This window comes from Cervus elaphus, chromosome 16 (genome assembly GCF_910594005.1).
Source record: "Cervus elaphus chromosome 16, mCerEla1.1, whole genome shotgun sequence".
NCBI classification, from domain to species: domain Eukaryota; kingdom Metazoa; phylum Chordata; class Mammalia; order Artiodactyla; family Cervidae; genus Cervus; species Cervus elaphus.
The window spans coordinates 35,455,625-35,473,647 of NC_057830.1; the positions used below are offsets into that span (position 1 = coordinate 35,455,625).

Genomic DNA, 18,023 nt, shown 5'->3' on the forward strand with positions numbered 1-18,023 from the left:
TTCTTATTCTTCTGAAAGCCTAATGTATGCGTTTATGTGCTCTGAGGTCTGTTCTGTTGAAGTGTGAAGAAGATGCTCACCTTTGAAAGTAGCTGTGGAGGGCAGGGGTGTCTTCCTCAGGTTTTAGGTGTGTGTTGTTCTCCATTGTATGTACCCTGGAGAGGGCTCTTAGCCCCTTCCTCCCCTCTACTGGCGATGAGCTTTCCTGAGGTCAGCCTGCTGTGATACCCGTTTGATAGAAGCCTAACCCCTGGGTGGTTCCCCCACTACGTGGTCACTGTCCTTTGTTGTGTTCATGTTGTGACCGTATTTGTCAGTCTCTGAGCCTCTTTCCGTGTCTGGGTGCAGCTCAGGGTCGGGTTCCTTTAGTCGGGAGGATTTGACCCCCACATCAGGGCTGCGTGTGGTGGTAAAACTGGAGCTCCATCCTCACCTGGGGACTGTGTTCTGACCGCCCTTCCCACCGTCAGGGCAGACAGGGCGGGGCCCGCCTGCAGCCTGCTCATGCATCGTCCCCTGGGGTGTCACTGTCTGTGTCTCAGCCCAGCCAGCCTGTCACAAAACACTGAGCATTTCTCTGATACCACGGTTGGTTCTGGAGCTAAACTGATCTGTTTCTTACAGCTACTTCATCCGTTCCAGCTCCAAAGACAACAGACCCTCCTTCTGCCCTCCCGTCTGTGGCCTCCTTGCCCAGCACCACCTCCTGCGCTCCGCTTCTGCCCCCTGCATCCCAGCACACTGCCACTCTGCCCTCCCTGTCCCAGCCCGGGGACCTGTCCAGCAGTCCCCTCTCTCAGCTCAGCAGGTATGGGGACAACAGGGACCCAGAGTCCGAGGCACCAAGGCCAAGTCCTGAAGCTTCCAGATGGCTGTGTCCATGGGCAGAGCCCACACTTGCCCTTGCCTGTCGTCCTGGCCTTCCGCAGCAATGCCGTGTGGCAGGGGTGGGGTCTCGGGCGCTGGGTGTGAAAGTCTTGCCACCTGTAACGCTCTGCTGGCACACAGCCCTGGGTCCTTGGGAGTGGGGTGGGGCCAGAGGGTTGCTTCTGCTCCTCTTTAGCCCTCAGGAGGGGGCCCCCTGCCTCTCCCCTGCCCCACATTCTGGGCCCCATCACTGTGATGTGGGGTGAGAGTGCTGGGGGGTTTCTGAGCAGGTCTCTTGTGTGGCAGTTGCTGTGGGTTCCGAGATGAGTGATCAGCACAGGCGTGGGAGGACTGGACTGGTGGGTCCACACCGACCTTCTGAGCAGGGTTCTCTTGCCTCATGTAGCCTGGAGCAGAAGCCAGGCTTCTTGAATTCTGCATTTGATGGGCATTCAAGCTCTGGTGCGTGGGGCTGACTTAGGAACTTTCTTTCCACACACACAGATTTAAGGGGATCTCCAAGGCTGACTGTTCTTAGTACAATCCTGTTCTTACCATTTACAGTCTCAGAGCAGATGGTTAGAGCTGCCTGAAGCAGGCTCTGTAGGTTCCCAGGGAAGGATGTCCTGGATCCTCATGGCGAGCGAGCAAGCCTTTAGGTCATTTCTAACCACAGAACAGCTGTCCCAGGTGATGCGAAATGAAGGGTGTCCAGCCAGGCCTTCCCACAGTGGGACAAGGCGAGCTCATGGATAGCCTGCCTGCCGAGTGGCCCCTGGTGTGGGGGCCGTGGTGGACACGTGGTCTGTCTTGTCTTCCAGCTCCCTCTCCAGCCACCAGAGCAGCCTCGCCTCCACGCACACGCCGCTCTCAGCCAGCACATCCCACACAGTAAGTGTTCCCTGCTCCCCCACCCAGCCCCTCCTTAGCTGGCTTGGGGCCTAGGCGTGGGCAGGGTGGGGGCGGCTGTAGTTTGTGAATCTGAATAATCACTTGGCTGTGATGTCTCATCTAGGTTCATGGTTTGAATGGATGATTTCCTAGGCCCCACGGAGGACATGTGGTTCATGCCTCTGTAGTGAAATCGGTTCTCCAGACCTGATATGATGGGCAGGGCTGTCAGGTGGTGAATTTGTTCCCCAGAATTCACTGTTCATTCTAGGAGACCTTTCTGCCTGGCAGGGTTGGTTTTATTTTCTGGGGCTTCTCATGTTAGGGTCTTTGCGAGCTTTTTAGAGGAAAGTCGACTTGTCGCTAACTTCTGCTTGGCATCTGTTGCGTGTGTTCTCAGTCATGTCCGAGTCTGCGACCCTGCGGACTGGGCTCTGCGAAAAGTCCAGTTTTATCGAGAGCAGTGCTTCTGGAGAGGACTCTGGGACTTTGTGAAGTCCATTGTAGGGAGAGTTTGTGAAGGGAAAGGAAGAGTCTGTGTGTCTCTGAGACGGACAGATGGTCCAGCCAGTGTTGCCGCATCCAGTGAGTGTGGTCATGGGGCCTTCACTCCCGCCAGCTCAGGGGTGGGGGCTTTGGGAAGGTCCTGTTGGAGAAGCATGTGTGGAGTGTGGAGAGGCAAGAATGGAAGTGCAGATGGGGTGCCAGCTAGGGAGGTCCTGATGTGTTCAAGGGTGACCCTGGATTGTGATTACTGAAGTCTTGGCATCTAAGCGGTACAGCTGGGAGCACAGTGTCAAGGCTCCTTGACTGGGATGAGGCAGCATAGGGGAGGAGACAGTTCCAAAAGCTGGGAGAGACTGGAACACGGAAGGAAAGGTGCCAGGAAAGAACCAAGTGCCCCCCTCCCAGGAGACAGCAGGCTTCCACAAGGTGGGAGTAGGTGGTCTTCAAGCAGGGAGGGAAGTTTTGGGCCCAGGTGAATGGGGAAGTTGGGAAATTGGCAAAGTAGTTTCTTCTGAAGAAGAAGTCAAATCTTTTGCTGTAGAATGAAGTGGTGGAAAAGGTTCAGTCCTGTCTTTCATCAGTATCTGGCCAACATTGTGGCATTCCTATTTTATCTTAAGTGAAATTGGTTTATACATAATTCTTTGCTTGAAACGCACAGATCACTGTCTTCCTAGCAGAGATTGGTGTGACTGTCTCTGTCCTTGGAGCAAGCTGCCCGCCCACCACCTGTGCCTTGCGCCCTGAGGTGTCCCTCTGTGAGCCCTGGAGCGCTGGACCCCATCGTGGGTGCTGTCGCCCTCACGCTTGGCTGCGCTCTGCGTCTTAGCAGGAGACTGTCGTGCAGTCCCAGCGGCCGCAGCCAGAATTGCCTTGTGCAATTGCTAAGGCGGGCTCTGTCACAAGACTCGAAAACGAAAGACGTAAAAAGACACACTGAGAGTTTTTGTCTCTTTTCTACTTTGTTTGCCCCTTTTCCTATTATTTTCTTGATCTCCTAGAGTTTGTTTTCTTAAACTATCAAATGCATACACAGTCATTTTCCTTTCTGCTCTTCTGCTTGTCCTGTGATGTAAATGGGAACGTTCTGCAGTTTCCTGTATCTTTATATCTTTCCCCGTCACTCAACAGTGTATCTTTAGGAGGTTTGTGTTGGATCAGAGTTCTTTGTTCTTTTTTCACAGCTCTGCTGCATTGCATTATTTAGTAGTCCTCCTCTGATGGAACTTGAGGGCCGTTTTCAGTTTTGATATTCCAGTAATACTGTGGGTTTGGTTCTAGACCACTGCTATAAAGTGAATAATGTGGGGGAGTCGGTCACAGAAATCTTTTTATTTTTTAGTGCATGGAAGTTTTGTTCACACTCTTATCTATTACGTGTGCAATAACATTATGTCTAAAAAATATAACATATCTATCTTTTTTTCTTTTTTGCCTCGCTGTGTGGCATGCAGGGTCTTAATTTCCCAACCAGGGATCCAACCCAGGGCCCTTGCAGTGGAAGCATGGGGTTTTCACCAGCAGACTGTCAGGGAAGTCCCCCAACATATGTATCTTACTTAGTTAATAAATACATTAGCTAAAAATGCTGGCCATCACCTGAGCCTTCGAGCAGGGTGTAATCTTTTTGCATTTGTAACATCAGAGGTCACCAATGATCATAACAAATGTTATGAAAAGTTTTGAAATATTGTGAGAATTACCAAAATGTGACACAGAGACGAAAAGAAGCCGGTGCTGTTGGAAAATTGGCACCAGGAGACTTGCTTGACCCCCAGTTGCCTTGGACCCTCACTTTGTAGGAAACGCAGCATCTGCGAAGCACACGCACGTGAGACGTACCCGTGCAGACAGTGGTGTACAGCCTTCTGCACATGCTGTGTCTGCAGGATAGACTCCTCTCACACACGTGTCCTCTCACACACGTGGCTCTGCGCAGTGATTTCAGCCGCCTTACCTCTCATTGGCAAACAGTGACGTGTCCTCTTTCCCCACTGCCTCCTGAAATGATGTTACCAAATATTTGTATTTTTCTAATGTGTGAATAGAAAAATGACCTGTCAGTATAGTGTTTAACTAAAAGAGCTTGAACATCTATTTTATACATTGGTAAACCATTAAATTCCCTTTTGGCTGAGATGTTTACATTTTTCTGTCCAGTCTGTGGTGTTTATTTCTGTATTTGGAAGACTACTAAGTAGCCCTTTGTGATGGGAAGTGCAAATATTTTCCCTAGGTCTGTTGTTTTAGAAATAGTTTTGATTTTTAAATAGTCAGGTACATCATCATCTGTCAGAGCCAGGTCTCTCCCACTTTGTAAAGGATCTCGTCTTCTCTCCTGCCCCTCGTGGTCTGTGGAAGGTGTGGTCAGCTGTGCTCTCTGGGCCCGTCTGGAGAGCTGAATGACGGCCCCGTCACATGGACTGAGCGGGCCAGCAGCTTGTCTTCTCCACAGATCCGAGAGGTGCAAGGGCAGATTCGGGGACCCTTTCAGGGCCCACTCGAGGCAGGAGAGGCTCTCTGGATGACTCCCGAGTGCCTGTGGATTCCCCCCACTCCCCACACTGCAGTTTTTTTGTTTTTCTTTTTTAACCCTGTGGTTGAAAGGTTGGGTGGCCGGCGACATCGCAGTGCGTGGTCAGAGCTGTCTCTGACTCTGTGGCTGACGTCCTCGGGTGGAAGCTGGCCTCTGTGCGGGGGCTCGTGAAGTGTGGGTAGTGAGCAGCCTCAGCCCCACTCTGGGCCCTTCTCTCGCTGGTCTGTCTCTCCATCTCGGTAGAAGGGGCAGGAGTCCTGGGGAGCCCTGGGAGACCAGAATTTTCGGAGCCTGCTCTTGCTGAACCGGATCTGGTTGCTCGTGCCTGGGCGGGCAGGGCAGCCTGTGGGGCTGGGACCTGCACAGCCGTCCGGGCCGTGGAGGATGGCGCACCGTGTCCCTTCCCCTGGCCTTTCCCCGTCAGCTTCTCGTCAGTTTCTCGGCTTCTCTGTGCTGCACACGTTCAGTCTCGCAGAGCCTTTTCTTCTTTCTTCAGCCCTCACTTTGCCCAACCAGGTGTATCTACCCTTCCTGCCACCTTGGTACTGGCAGCTGGGTGGTGCCCTTGGCGCTCAGGCTCTTCAAAGCTTTCTGCTGGGCTTTGCCCTTCTTTCCTTGGTGGCTCTTCTCGGGCAGGCGTAGGGCCGGGCAGTGCCCTTCTTGGTGTAGATCCTGAGGACCTACAGAATATCCTCACATGCTGGAGCAAAGGCCGCCTGCGGCTTCAGGTCAGAGGTGTCCAGGAGGCCCTGCCTTGGGCTGGGCTGCCATGGCCCTGGGCTCCACTCTCCTGCTATTTTATGAGGTGGGTTTTCACCTCCTGTTGAGATTCTCTGTGTTCATCTGTGAACTAAGCTTTACTCTAGGTCTCTGTGCCTGTTTCAATTACCAGAGCATGAGCAACTTGAGCGATTTTCAGCAGGATTTTTGGTGATAAATCTCAGTTGTGGTGGTCTTGATACTCAGCTGACCGATTGTGAACCCGTGGCTGCAGTGAGGGGCCAGGGCGAGCACACAGGTCAGCCTGAGGCCGTGGGCCCACAGCCCAGGCCAGTCCTCGTGCGTTCTCTGCTCTGCCCCTAGATCCATGTACCCTGGCTTTTCTGTTTTGCCAGCATCCCAGCGTGGACAGTGCCCCCTCCCTACAGCCCTCGGCCACCTTCTCAACGGCAGCAACTTCCGCCTCGAGCGCCGTGTCCTCAGGGCTCAGCTTGCCGAGCGGCATGAACACAGTCAACAGCCTGTGCCTGGGCAGTGCCCCCGGGAGTGCCCCCAGCAGCGGTGCCAGGGCTGCGCCTTTGATGACCTCAGGTGTGTCCCCGTGGCCTGGCCAGCCCCCTCCCCCAATCAAGAGTGTAGCCTGGCTTCCTGGGAGGCGGCCCTGGTGGCTAGGCCTGGGGGTTCACGGGAACTGAACACCCACAGCTCCGTCCGGCTCTGCCCCTGCGGGCTTGTCCTCTGTCCCACTGACCTCCTGAGGCCTGGTTCTTCCAGAGCTGGGATTGGGGTGGGGGCCAGATCCTGGCTGGTGGTGAACTCAGTTTTGCGGGGGAGGATGCTCCCTGGGCAGGATTCCCGGCAGCCTTTCTGCTTGGAGCGCCCCATTCTTTCCTGTCCTCACTCATCCCTGCAGCCGCGGTGACAGGGCAGCTCTCCTGGGCTGCTCCTGGTCACTTCGTGTGACTGCCCGTCAGCCAGACCTGGACAGGCTGTGTGGGCCCAGCCGACTGTGGTTTCCTAGCAGCTCACCCACTGCGGTCCAGCCTTTCCCTGTCCTGGGGCTGCCCAGTCTGCTGCGTTCTGCTAAGCCCCCGTAGCTGAGGAACTGTACTCGTGTGGGGCCGCGTCACTCCATTTGATCTTTGCCTCTCCAGGCAAAGCGCCCCCCAACCTGCCCCAGGGGGCGCCGCCCCTGCTGCACAGCCAGTACCTCGTGGGCCCCGGAGGACTGCTCCCTGCCTACCCGGTGAGCGCACCCAGGCCTCCTGGCCCCCCGGCTCCCCTCCGCCCCGCTGGCCTCGGGGGGTCTTGAGTTGCCTCTGCTCCCCCTGAGGCCAGCTCTGCCCTCAGACCCTGGGCCTTTCTCCAGCTGCACTCAGTCAGGGTGGGGGTCTGCCCACAGCGGCTCAGCCCTATCTGCTCCTGCACGTGTCCTCCGCCCCCAGCCTTGTTTTGGCCCCACGTGGGCCTGGGCTCCGCAGGGGTGGCGTGTGGTCTCTGACAGCTTTTGTGTCCTCATGCAGATCTACGGCTATGACGAGCTCCAGATGCTGCAGTCACGGCTGCCAGTGGTGAGTGGGGTTTGGGAGAGGCTGGGGGGCTTCAGGCTCTTAGTCTCATGCTTCCCACCCACTGTCTGGCCTTCAGGACATCTTGCCTGAGGACTCCCTCCGCACTGCAGCCGGGAAAGCTGCTGTGACGGTGCTGCCTGGTGAGGCTGTAGCCTGGGAACCTTGAAGTTCTCTGGGACCTGGGGCCCCGGGAGGCAGTGCCTCTAGCAAATGTGGGTCCTTCTCTTTCCTTAAACCTCCCCCCATTAAAAAACAAAACAATCGACCAGGACATGGGGTTACTTGCCTGCCCCTAGGCTTTTTATTAAGTCCTGTCCTTCAAAGTGCCGTCTAGTGTCTAGCTTCTGAAGTGGCCATTGGTGATGGCAGCGTTGTTCTTTGGAGTGAGTGGCTGGAACAGACAGTCCTGAAGGGCCCTTCCGGGTCTAGCCTGCCATCTGTTTGTAAGATTGCTGGCCCTGGAACGTCTGATTGCTGCAGCCTCACTCTGAGGTCAGTGTTGCCTGTCCGTTTCGGCCCTTGCTCCCGGGATGAGGCGCTGGGCCCTCTCTGGGATGGCCGCGTGAACAGGACGCAGTGCAGGAGTGTCCACACGGAGGCGTGCGCCCTGATGGGCAGCCTGCATGCCCCTGTCCTGCCGCTCCCTTCTCAGTTTGCTGTTTAGCAGACTCCTGATCATTTTCAGCAGTCTGGGGCATCTGTCACATTGTCAGGGAGTAATAGCTATTTGGACACTGATGTCAGCTCGGTTGGGCACGGGCTTTCCTTTTCCCCAAGTGAAGGTGCGGTGTCCTTCGTCAGACTGAAGACTGGAGTGGAACCCCCCCACCGACACTCGTGCAGGGCAGCGTGGTGGCCTCCACAAGTAGTGTTGCCCGCGCTGGGCTGACCACAGAGAGCCCAGTGGCTGAAGCTTGTTTCTCTTGGGAGACTGTCTCATCTGCTGGGGTATTTCCGGAGGCTTGTAGCTGGGCTGCTCTTCCCCAGTGTGCAAACCAGCAGCCACTGCAAACCCCCACTACTGCCCGAGGGCCTGTGGGGCTTTCTGCCTGCATCCCCAAGGGCCCAGAAAGGTATTGAGGATGTGCTGGCAGATTTCTATGGTGTAAAACAGAACTCAAGAGTTTCTGGGGCTGCCTTAAGCCCTGGGGCTTTGCAGGGAACCCAGGAAACGTGGCCTGAGTCCTCCTGGCACTCAGGAAACCTCGCACCCCAGGGCCTCAGGGATGGAACGTGGGAGCTGGTTCTGAAAGACGAGTCTGTGTGTGGTGCTGGTCGGGCCCTCAGAGTGACCTGGTGGGATTCCAGGCCCGGGGGCCGTCCTGCTTCATACTCCGTTCATCTTTTTGTGCGTTAGAGGAAGTCACTTGTGAGCCTGTCTTTCGAGACAGAGATTTCTTTCATTTTCCCTTGTGGTCGGTCATTTCCTAGCCTCTGGTACGTTTGTGCTCATTCCCACCTTTGCGTTTTCTTCCGTGAAAGAGCACCCCCTCCTGGGTTTCCCGCGGGCCTGTCCCCACTTGAATCCCACCAGCTGTGCTTTCCTAGCTCCCCCTCCTCGCGTGCATTTCATGTCACAGGTGGATGCTGGTGAGGGTCACAGGCCAAATGAATTCCAGTGCCTTCTCCAGTGAGAGGGACTCTAAGGGGCAGCTAGGAAAGTTACCTGGACAAGTAGAAACCTGAGGAGGAGGAGGAGCCTCAAGGGTTTAACAGATCAGGGCAGCAATTACAGGCAGGCACACGTCAGTCCTGAGCTAGGAGAGACCAGCCCTGACAGCCCTGACACTGCACAAGAGCTGGGAGAAGTGTGCGCGGAAGTGAGAGACAGTGGAGCCCTGTGGAGAAGGGGAGGTCTGCCCTGACCCTTACCACCCAGGCTTTGCCAGTCCTAACCTGGGGCCTCTGAGCCGAGGGAAAGCCCTCCTGCTTTCCTCGTGGGCAGCAGTTTCCCGGAAAAGCACCCACACCTTCCTCTGGATCCACTTTGGTTTCACTGCCAGGAAATCTCCCAAGAAATCCATAGCATCTTCAGCCCAGGATCATTGTGTGACTGGGATCCAGCGGCTCTGCCGGGGAAGGCTGAGGGATTGCTCGGGCGTCTACATGCTGTGTGGCGGCCACAACTCTGAAGGGCATCATGTGTTTTGAATTTTCTGAGTGCTGCCCTCTGGTGGTGGGCCTGTGAGTCCCACAGCCCAGTCAGGAATGTGGCCTCCCCTGGAGCACCCAGCTGCCTGTGGGGCCTCTGTCCTAGGAGTGGGTGAGGCCATTCTGCTGACCGAGTCTCTGGTCTCTCCTAGGATTACTATGGGATCCCTTTCGCTACACCCCCAGCCCTTGCCAGTCGAGATGGGAGCCTCACCAGTAACCCATATTCAGGTTAGTCGTCTTCAGGGGGTTAGGAGTAGGGGCTGCTCAAAGGACTGGCCTGTGGCCCATCCCAGGAGCCTGGAAACAAACGGAAGGGCTGCAGAGACCTGCCAGCTTCCTGTTGTTGAGCCAGCAGCCAGCCCTGTTCTATCTGCAGGGGCCTTTTTCTCCTGCTGGGATGCGGGGTGGGGACTGCATCAGTGCCCCTGTTCCCCTAGGTGATGTCACCAAGTTCGGCCGAGGTGACTCTGCGTCCCCCGCACCGCCCACCACCCTGGCTCAGCCCCAGCAGAGCCAGTCCCAGGCCCACCACGCGGCTCAGCAGCCCTTCCTGAACCCCGCCCTGCCGCCCGGCTACAGCTACACCGGCCTCCCCTACTACACGGGCCTGCCCGGTGCCTTCCAGTACGGGCCCGCCATGTTTGTGAGTACCGGGGGGCTGGCCTCCCGCTCCGGGGGCAGCAGGCAGGGGGGCAGGGCCCCACTCGGGCTCACCGACCTTGAGAGTGGGTCCAGGCCGGGGGCGAGGTTCCTGTGTCACCTGCTTGGAGACCTGGCGGGCGTGGCCCTGGTGGTTGTGCCAGCCTGCTGCCCTCGCTCTCCTCCGCACTAAGGCCTGTCCTGCTTGACCCTCCCCAGGTGCCCCCGGCCTCAGCCAAGCAGCACGGGGTGAGCCTCAGCACCGCCGCCACGCCCTTCCAGCAGGCCAGCGGATACGGCCAGCACAGCTACAGCACCGGTGAGGGGTGCTCCCCGCCCGGAGAGGCGTGGGCAGGCCGGGCTCACCACGCTCACGCGCCTCTGGTCCCCTCCACGCTAGGTTATGACGACCTGACCCCGGGCACCGCAGCGGGAGACTACAGCAAGGGTGGCTATGGTGGATCATCCCAGACGCAGAACAAGGCTGCAGGCTCTGGGCCTGGCAAAGGTAGCCTCACCCTCTTCCGTCCAGGATTGAGGCCCAGAGCAGTTGTCTCCCACCCTGACTCCTTCTCAGGCGAGGCCACCCCAGAGGGCCCCTGGAGGTGGGGGAGACCGGAGCTGGGCCTGGCTGCTGTGGGAACTGCCCGCCGCTTTTCCTTCCAGGAGTGTCGGCGACTTCAAGCACCTCCGGCCTCCCTGATATGACTGGGTCTGTCTACAACAAGACTCAGGTGAGGGAGGCCTGGCGCTGGGGGGCCAGGCTGGGGCACGTGCCACCCAGCCGGCCCTCACTGTTGTCTCTCTGCCCTGCAGACGTTTGACAAGCAGGGATTCCATGCAGGGACTCCACCCCCGTTCAGCCTGCCCTCGGCCTTGGGCTCCACCGGGCCCCTGGGCCCTGGAGCGGCGCCCGGGTACGCGCCCCCACCGTTCCTGCACATCCTGCCTGCCCACCAGCAGCCTCCCTCACAGCTGCTGCACCACCACCTCCCGCAGGACGCGCAGGTGAGCTGGTGGAGGCGGCAGCCGCCCGGCCCTGCACACCCAGGTGGGGGGTGATGGTCCGCTCCAGCCCTGACCGCCTTCTCTCCTCCTCAGAGCGGCTCCAGCCAGCGCAACCAGCCCAGCTCCCTGCAGCCCAAGTCGCAAGCCTCCAAACCTGCCTACGGCAACTCTCCATACTGGACAAACTGAACCCTGAAGTGGGGTGGGCTGGGTGGGCTTCCCCTGGGCAGGAGAAAACACATGGAGCCCATTTCTCTGGGAGCCCGGCGCCCTCTCCTCGAATTCCTGAGACATGTAACTGTGTCAGCCGAGCCTCTGTGGGGGAGCCTGCCTCCCAGACTCGCTGTTGTATGTAATGTATTTATGTATGTATTTGTAAATGTGATCCAAGTCCTGGGGGACTGGGGAGCAGCTGCCCCTCTCCCCACTGAAGCCCCCTCCCCTCTGCCTCAGGCCTTCTCCATAGCCGCCCACACGGGCAGTGCTGGAAGGGCTGCCTTAGGGCAGTTGGGGTACCAGGGTCAGGTACCAATGAAGAATCACGACTTATCTCGCCTCCTTGTAAACCTATTTGAGTTTCTGTCCCTGTGTAATTACTTTCTCCCTCACTTTTTGAGAAACTGGTCCTTTTGTCATTTGTCATGTTCCCCTCCCTCCAAATCTTGATCTGGGAATAGCAGAGATACATCCCCCACCCAACATGAAAGTGGCACCTGTTTGTCTCCATAGAGAGCAGAGGCGTCTGGTCTTGTCCCCAGACTTGCCTTCCTCTGGCTGACCATTCTTAATTCTGAATTTGCGCTCAGATATTCAGCCAGTCAGCTCCCCCCATTAAAAAAAAATCAGATATGCTTTCATTTCGGTGAGAGCACATCTTCAGCAAAGGCTCCTCTATTCCAGTTGTCCTGAACCAGGAGGGCGACTATTTCGGAGGTTTTCTCTTTTGCCCAAACTCCACCTAATAAAGTTCTGAGAGCATGCTTGGTCTCTTGTATGGTGTGACTGAAGGAGGGCTCAGGGCAGAGGTGTCTTCATTACAGTGCCAGGTACCCGGGACTTCACAGGGTTGAAGCATAACTCCTGTCTTCTGGTAATAGGTCATCAGGGCTTCAGTGGGTATTTGGGTATTCTTTGTTTTGCTGGGCCCTTCTCTTGCCCCCAGTCAGCATCCAGGGAGACAGGAAAGGTAAAGGATACAGCTGACAAGGTAGCTAACCCCACCCCCACCCCCGACATCGCACAGACATCGTCCATTACCTTTGCTTTTCTTCCAGCTCTGTAACAGACCTAGGGGACAAGCAGGGTAATTTCTTTTCCAACCAAAGGTAAGAGCTGAGAACACAGTTCTAGGCCTGTGAGAGAGTTTAAGTTTGAATAGTTAAACCCTCTGTCCTTTGCTTTTCATCAGCCAAATGCCATCTTAACTGATAGCTCTAACGTGAGTCAAGGTGCTGTGAAGTAGGTAAGTGGGTCCTGGGCTAAATTGCTCTAGAAGGTCCCAAGGAACTATTCATCTGAGGCCAGGATTCTGACTTCCCTTAAGCTCCTCCCTCTTGATTCCAGGCCACCAGGGCAGAAGGAACTAGGGCCATAAAACTATCCATGTGTCTTGCCAGGAGGCAAATCTCCATGCTTGTTAGGCACAGATGTAGTTCAACCTGGCAGCTAGTTCAGGGCCCTGAGGTGTTGCCCAGAGCATTACATTATAGCCTCTCGCTTCAGGTCAACATGCTGGACGGAACCAGCCCAGGGGCACAGTCCTCATTTTCGCTGCTTTTGACCTCTAAAATCAACAGTCATTCATCAGATATGTTGAGCGCTGCTGGCTGGCTTAAAAAAAGGTTAAGTGTCCACAACTTAACTATCATGGCACCTACTGCCTCCTAATCACTGATTTAACAGCAGGAAGTTAAGATAAGTGACAAGAAAAACAAAACACTTGCCTAAGGAGGGCAGTGGCGCACCCGCCCATCAGTCCACTGACCTACTTGTACCAGCAGATTGTGCCCTATTTCAGAATTAAGGTTAACAAACGGCTTTGTCTTTAGTAACCTTTCTTGAACTGGTAAGGATTTGGTTTTTTAATTTTTCAGCTGAGTCCTGTGTATAATCTGGGAACATAGGAAGTATTAAGACCACCTTTTAACACACAAGAAAAGGGTCATTCCATGGGGAAGTAGCAATACAGGTATATTTTATTTCACATTTTATTAGTAGACAGATGGGCAGAAAAAGACAAAAATAAACCACTAAAGGGGAAATTGAACACAAAATGCATCAGATAATCTTTTCTCATAAGTTAAACTGAAGAAAAACATCTACAATTTCAGCTAAGAAAACTATTAAAGTCAGGTGTGTCCTGCTGGTTTCAGAAGAGTTGAAAATTGCATCTGAATCTTTGTAAATGTAAACCTTTTTTTTTTAAAATCAGGATGGGGGTGGGGTGGGGTGGAGGGTTAATTTTCAGTGGAGAACTACACCTTTTCCCCTTCAATCACTTACTATGTATTTTCCAAACATAAGGAAACCAGCAAATAAAGAAGTAATTACCGGGAAAGGAGAAGGGACTACAAAAGTTTGGCTAACAGAAAAGAACTCTGGAATGATGTGAAATGAAAGTGGGGAAGACTGTGAGAAGCAACAACAAAATCACAATGATACACTTTGTCCACCCAGCCTCAAAATACACAGACCTGAAGAGCATCCAGAGGCCTCCGCTAGAATCTGAAGGAACCTCCAATTTCCAGGGTGGTTTCTGAATTCGTGTTGCACCAAACAGCACAACTGTACTCACAAGGTTGTGGCCTGAGCCTAAGATCACGCCCCAAAGCAATCACGTGCTCAAGGTCTCCTGTGGTTTGTGTTCTCAGGACAGAGCTCTGGAACCAGCCTGGGTTTTTTACAAGTCAGAGCTATCTGAACGTCCACCTTCTAACAATTCTAGCAAATCAACACACACCCCAGTCTTCTGGAATTGATTGTACTCTCATCAGAGGCAAAACTAAACTAGCCCTCAAAAGTAAAACCCCAAAGGGCTGAGAGGTACAGCCTCCACCTGGCTCTCTGGCTCCCCGAGTCAATGTGCAACAGAGGCCACAGGGCCTAATGGGACAGCACCTCCCACAACGCCGAAGTGTCTGGCCTGCCCTGGGAGAGAAATGCTTCAGCAGGAAGGGTAAAGGCTTAGTTTTAGGGTTCCAAGAGTAAGACCAAGCTATTGGCTGTAAAGGTGGGGTGTGTGTGTTTATCTAGTAGTGGAGGATGAGAGTACATGTGGGGCATAAAAAGCTAGTTTCAACATCACTGTTACATCACAGGAGAGCTGCTTTGTTTTCTGAATCTGACCACAGTTGTTGATTCAGAGGTGCAGGTAGCCCCATGGAGTTTGGACAGATTCTGGGACCAGGCTCAATATTGTCCCATATGAACCTTAGCATGTTTAACATTCCCGATTTAATACTAGACCAAACCTAAGATTCCAAAGAGGGCTGCTGGGAATCAGTCAGCAAATGTTTGGAGAGTCTGAAGAGCGAATGAAAACCCTGAGATCAGAAAGGAAGGAGGAACTAAGGACCTAAGCATCACTTACTCTGTCCTAGGATCCATCCTACCCCTGTCCCTCATCAACCCTTTCGTTCTTTCTGAGCTGTACGATCTGAAGAAAAGGAGTTGATGCTAGCGCACAGGGATCTGAAGTAAGTTTATAGCGGTATTTTTCCCAATGAAAGAACACTGCCCTCTTATGCACTGGCCCGCCCCCACAAGAAACAAAAATCATCGCCACGTACAGAAGTCCCTGGTTGGTGAAGGCTGATGGAACTTGATATTGATTGAAGTAACACACGATCGGCACAGGGGAAATCAAAGCTGCAGCAATTGTGTGGCAGAAAGATCTAGTGTTGCCTGGACACTGCCTGCAGCCAACTCCCCTGGCCCTGCCAAAAGAGACAAAGCAGCTCAGGGGAAAGCTCCATGCACAACTTCTGCTTGCACTCCGCAGCCCGAGTACATCAAAAGGAGAGAAGTCGGGGTCACATCCAGTGAGCAAAGCAGGAACCAGTCACTCAGGTCTTACATATATCCACAGTTACCACTATCAGTATAAGCAGCTCAATGAGAACCAAAATCTTAAACACATGCACCTAGTATTAATACTGAGTAATTAAAACCTCGCTACTTAAAAAAAATGCTCGTGAGAGTGTATCTTTCAGGGAAAGGCCATGTTACATATATGAAACAGATGTTTTCTCTCCCAACAGTGGTCACCAGCAGTTTGACTTTCTCCCAGCAGCATCAACCAAAACTGGCATAGTGATTTTAAATCTTTGTTCCCATCACTAAGTCTCCACACACTCACGCTAATCCCCCCACTCTCTCTCCACTCCCTGGGGGGCAAAATTAACTCTGCCTTCAAAATAAATAGCAATCAGTTCTATGTAAAGTATGAATATTTATTTCAGGCTTTAGATCCCAATCAATTTCAAAAAACAAAATCTGATTCCTCTCTTCCACGTGAGGCTGAACAGTTCTGTGCCCTTAGGAACATGTCTCATCAGGTTCAGAACAAAGTCCCTGATGCCCACTGTACCCCAGCCTTAAGAAACAAAACTCACCACCATGGGGCTGAACAAATGCACACACACGTAAATGAGCAGCTAAACCTTGGCAAATCTGCTTTAAAAAAAAAAAAGTTTTGTTTTCTGGGGGTTTTGTGGTGGCTTTCTTTTGCTACCCAGCATATGCAGCACTTGTGAACTCCCAATGGGTTCCCAGCTTTAAACACATTAAACGTCTTGGTGAAAGACTAATTCTTCAAGAATCTAAAAACAGACCAAACGTGTTTTGCTGTGAACGCTTTGTAGAGACGAAGTGAGGCAGGAGTTTGGATTTAAAGAAAGGAAAAAAAAAAAAAAAATTCAATACAGTGATGGAAGGGTAAAGAATGCAAGAATTCAGACATTCTGTGGAGGATTACTTTCTCTCCATTAAGAGGTCCATAAAAAGGAGCGAACTGAGATCCATAAGGGGAGTCAGCAGGAGCCGTGTTTGTTTTCCCCACCCCCGTGATAGCTTTTTGCCGAGGGGCCACTGCTAGGTCCCCACTTGCTCCCCTCCCTTTGGCCTGAGACGGCAGGGCAGTACAGGGGCCTTGAAGGAGCACGTCACGACTCCTCGTTTCCAGAATCGTCATCATCATAACAGTCGGCATCTTCCTCCTCCTCATCTTCATCGTCGATGTCGTCGTCATACAAGTCGTCATAAAGCAAATCTGAGCTGTTGTCATTGGAAGGCACTTTAGTTTTGATGCAGTATTCCGCCAGGGTCGTAGGGACCTTCACTCCATCCTTTTCTGCTTCGGCTTTAGTGGCTGACACCTGTTTCCTGAAGAGAGGATAGTTTATGTAAGTCTCTGGAAAATGGTTTTATAATTGGCCAAAATAATCTAAAAATCTTTGTGACTTGGGTTTTTGAACTTTAGAACCTATCTACTTAAAAGGATCTTTAACAAATACCCTCTACTACACCAAAAGTTCTAGCCCATCAGGTACCTGTCTGAAGGACACTTAATAATGACCCTTCTGAAGGGTGTTCGAAGCCATGGATCTCAAATATTGGTTAGCTGGAAATCACCTCACATTTTTTTTCCCCAGTTGGTCCCACACTAACCTAGAATGCAGGCCCCAACAACTCAATAATCCTCCTACTCGGAGTAAAATCCAAATATCTCATGTTGAATTCAAAGTCTTGCATGACCCACCTGCCTACCACTTCACTGCTTTCTCCAATTCCAAAACATTCAGGCCACTCTGGGGTATTTTTTGGTACCTTCAAACACACCTAGTTTTTCTGTGTGGATCAGTTGTTCTGCCCCACACATATGAACTTACGAACATCTGTCACCTGAGAGGAGGCCTGTTCTGACAGAAAGGAGCCATCTTGTCAACCCCTCATGTTATCCTACTTCCTCCCTTGTTCCCTCTTCTGTCATTTTCACCCCGAATGTGAGCAAAGACCTTGTCTGTCTTAGTTAATTCTATTCCCCTGCTGCTAGAACACTGTCTGTCATACACAGTTGTGCAACAAATACTGATTGTATGAATGCATGAAGGTTGTTCCCTTCAACAAGTATGAAAATTTGATCCCTCCAGGGGTTACAGAAACTGAACTTAAAGCATCAAACCACTATTCTCCCCGTCTTCCTTTTAATTAGACTTCTCTCAGTTGATCTTGCTGCCTTGCATGCTGGCTGGTGTTGAGGCTTTCAGGCTTGAATCTCTCTTCTCACAACCTTCTCCTGGGACCACCTTATCCATTCCCGTGGTTCTAACCCTTCATACTGACAGCACTCAAATCATCAGGGCCCAGCCTGGACCTCTCTTCTGAGCCCTATACCCTTCTCCATCCTGACGGAATCCTAACGCAGCAAGTCTTCATCTGTCTGGCCTGTCGCCGTCCACCTCCATGGCCAGCTTCTCCCATCTTTCTTCTCTCAGCTCCTTACTTCAAAGTCCTAAATATTTTCAAATCTGTTTTCTCATTCTTGTTTGTCACTCCGTCAGTTTTGTCTTCATCGCAGCCTCCTCAGATCTCAGCTAGTCTCCTGGTCAATCACTTTCCTTTGGAACTCAATTAGGATTATCCTTTCAAACAAAATCTTTAAGTGACACTCTGTCACCTCCTTCTGACTTCACTGTCTTGTAAGACCTGATGCCTTTCTTAATTTCCCATCAATTCTCAAATTAGAATTTACGATTCTCTTGACATGTCATGCTGTTATACACCTGTGTTTTAGTAAACATGTTTCTCCCTCTCTCTGAAAAATTCTAGGTTATGACGCATTCTCTCTACTAGGAACATATTATATATTCCTTGCACTGTATCTTGTTTATGGTTCTGTAGTTGCACTTATCATATTACACAGTCATTTGTTTGTTTACAAACAGAAGTATGAATTCCCTTAAGGAAAAAGATTGTGCCTGACATCCAACCTTCTCGTGAACATCAGAATTCCGTCTGACACTTTTATGAAGAATTCCCATTTTCCAATCCTCAATCCACTTCCACATTCAACTTCTTACTACTTAAACTAGTTATCTTCAATCTTTGGTATAAACCAGTCACCTAAGTGG

The 18,023-nt window shown here is 52.6% G+C and overlaps 2 protein-coding genes across 9 annotated transcripts in view; one reads left to right on the forward strand and one right to left on the reverse strand.

The window, feature by feature from the left end:
• Nucleotides 1-11,873, forward strand: part of UBAP2 (ubiquitin associated protein 2) — a 112,235-nt gene extending 100,362 nt beyond the window's left edge. For all 8 annotated transcript variants that reach the window (XM_043927698.1, XM_043927697.1, XM_043927703.1 and 5 more), the window contains 12 exons: nt 625-808; nt 1,689-1,758; nt 5,917-6,112; nt 6,676-6,767; nt 7,045-7,092; nt 9,396-9,474; nt 9,684-9,889; nt 10,105-10,204; nt 10,286-10,393; nt 10,552-10,619; nt 10,702-10,893; nt 10,987-11,873. In XM_043927698.1, the coding sequence (XP_043783633.1) occupies nt 625-808; nt 1,689-1,758; nt 5,917-6,112; nt 6,676-6,767; nt 7,045-7,092; nt 9,396-9,474; nt 9,684-9,889; nt 10,105-10,204; nt 10,286-10,393; nt 10,552-10,619; nt 10,702-10,893; nt 10,987-11,082 (1,439 nt within the window). In that variant the 3' untranslated portion in view covers nt 11,083-11,873. The remainder of the gene's footprint in view (nt 1-624; nt 809-1,688; nt 1,759-5,916; nt 6,113-6,675; nt 6,768-7,044; nt 7,093-9,395; nt 9,475-9,683; nt 9,890-10,104; nt 10,205-10,285; nt 10,394-10,551; nt 10,620-10,701; nt 10,894-10,986) is intronic.
• Nucleotides 11,874-13,070: 1,197 nt separating this feature from the next.
• UBE2R2 (ubiquitin conjugating enzyme E2 R2) overlaps nt 13,071-18,023 on the reverse strand; it is a 95,254-nt gene continuing 90,301 nt past the window's right edge. The window contains exon 5 of the mRNA XM_043927706.1: nt 13,071-16,275. Coding sequence (XP_043783641.1) covers nt 16,056-16,275 — 220 coding nt within the window. The 3' untranslated portion in view covers nt 13,071-16,055. The remainder of the gene's footprint in view (nt 16,276-18,023) is intronic.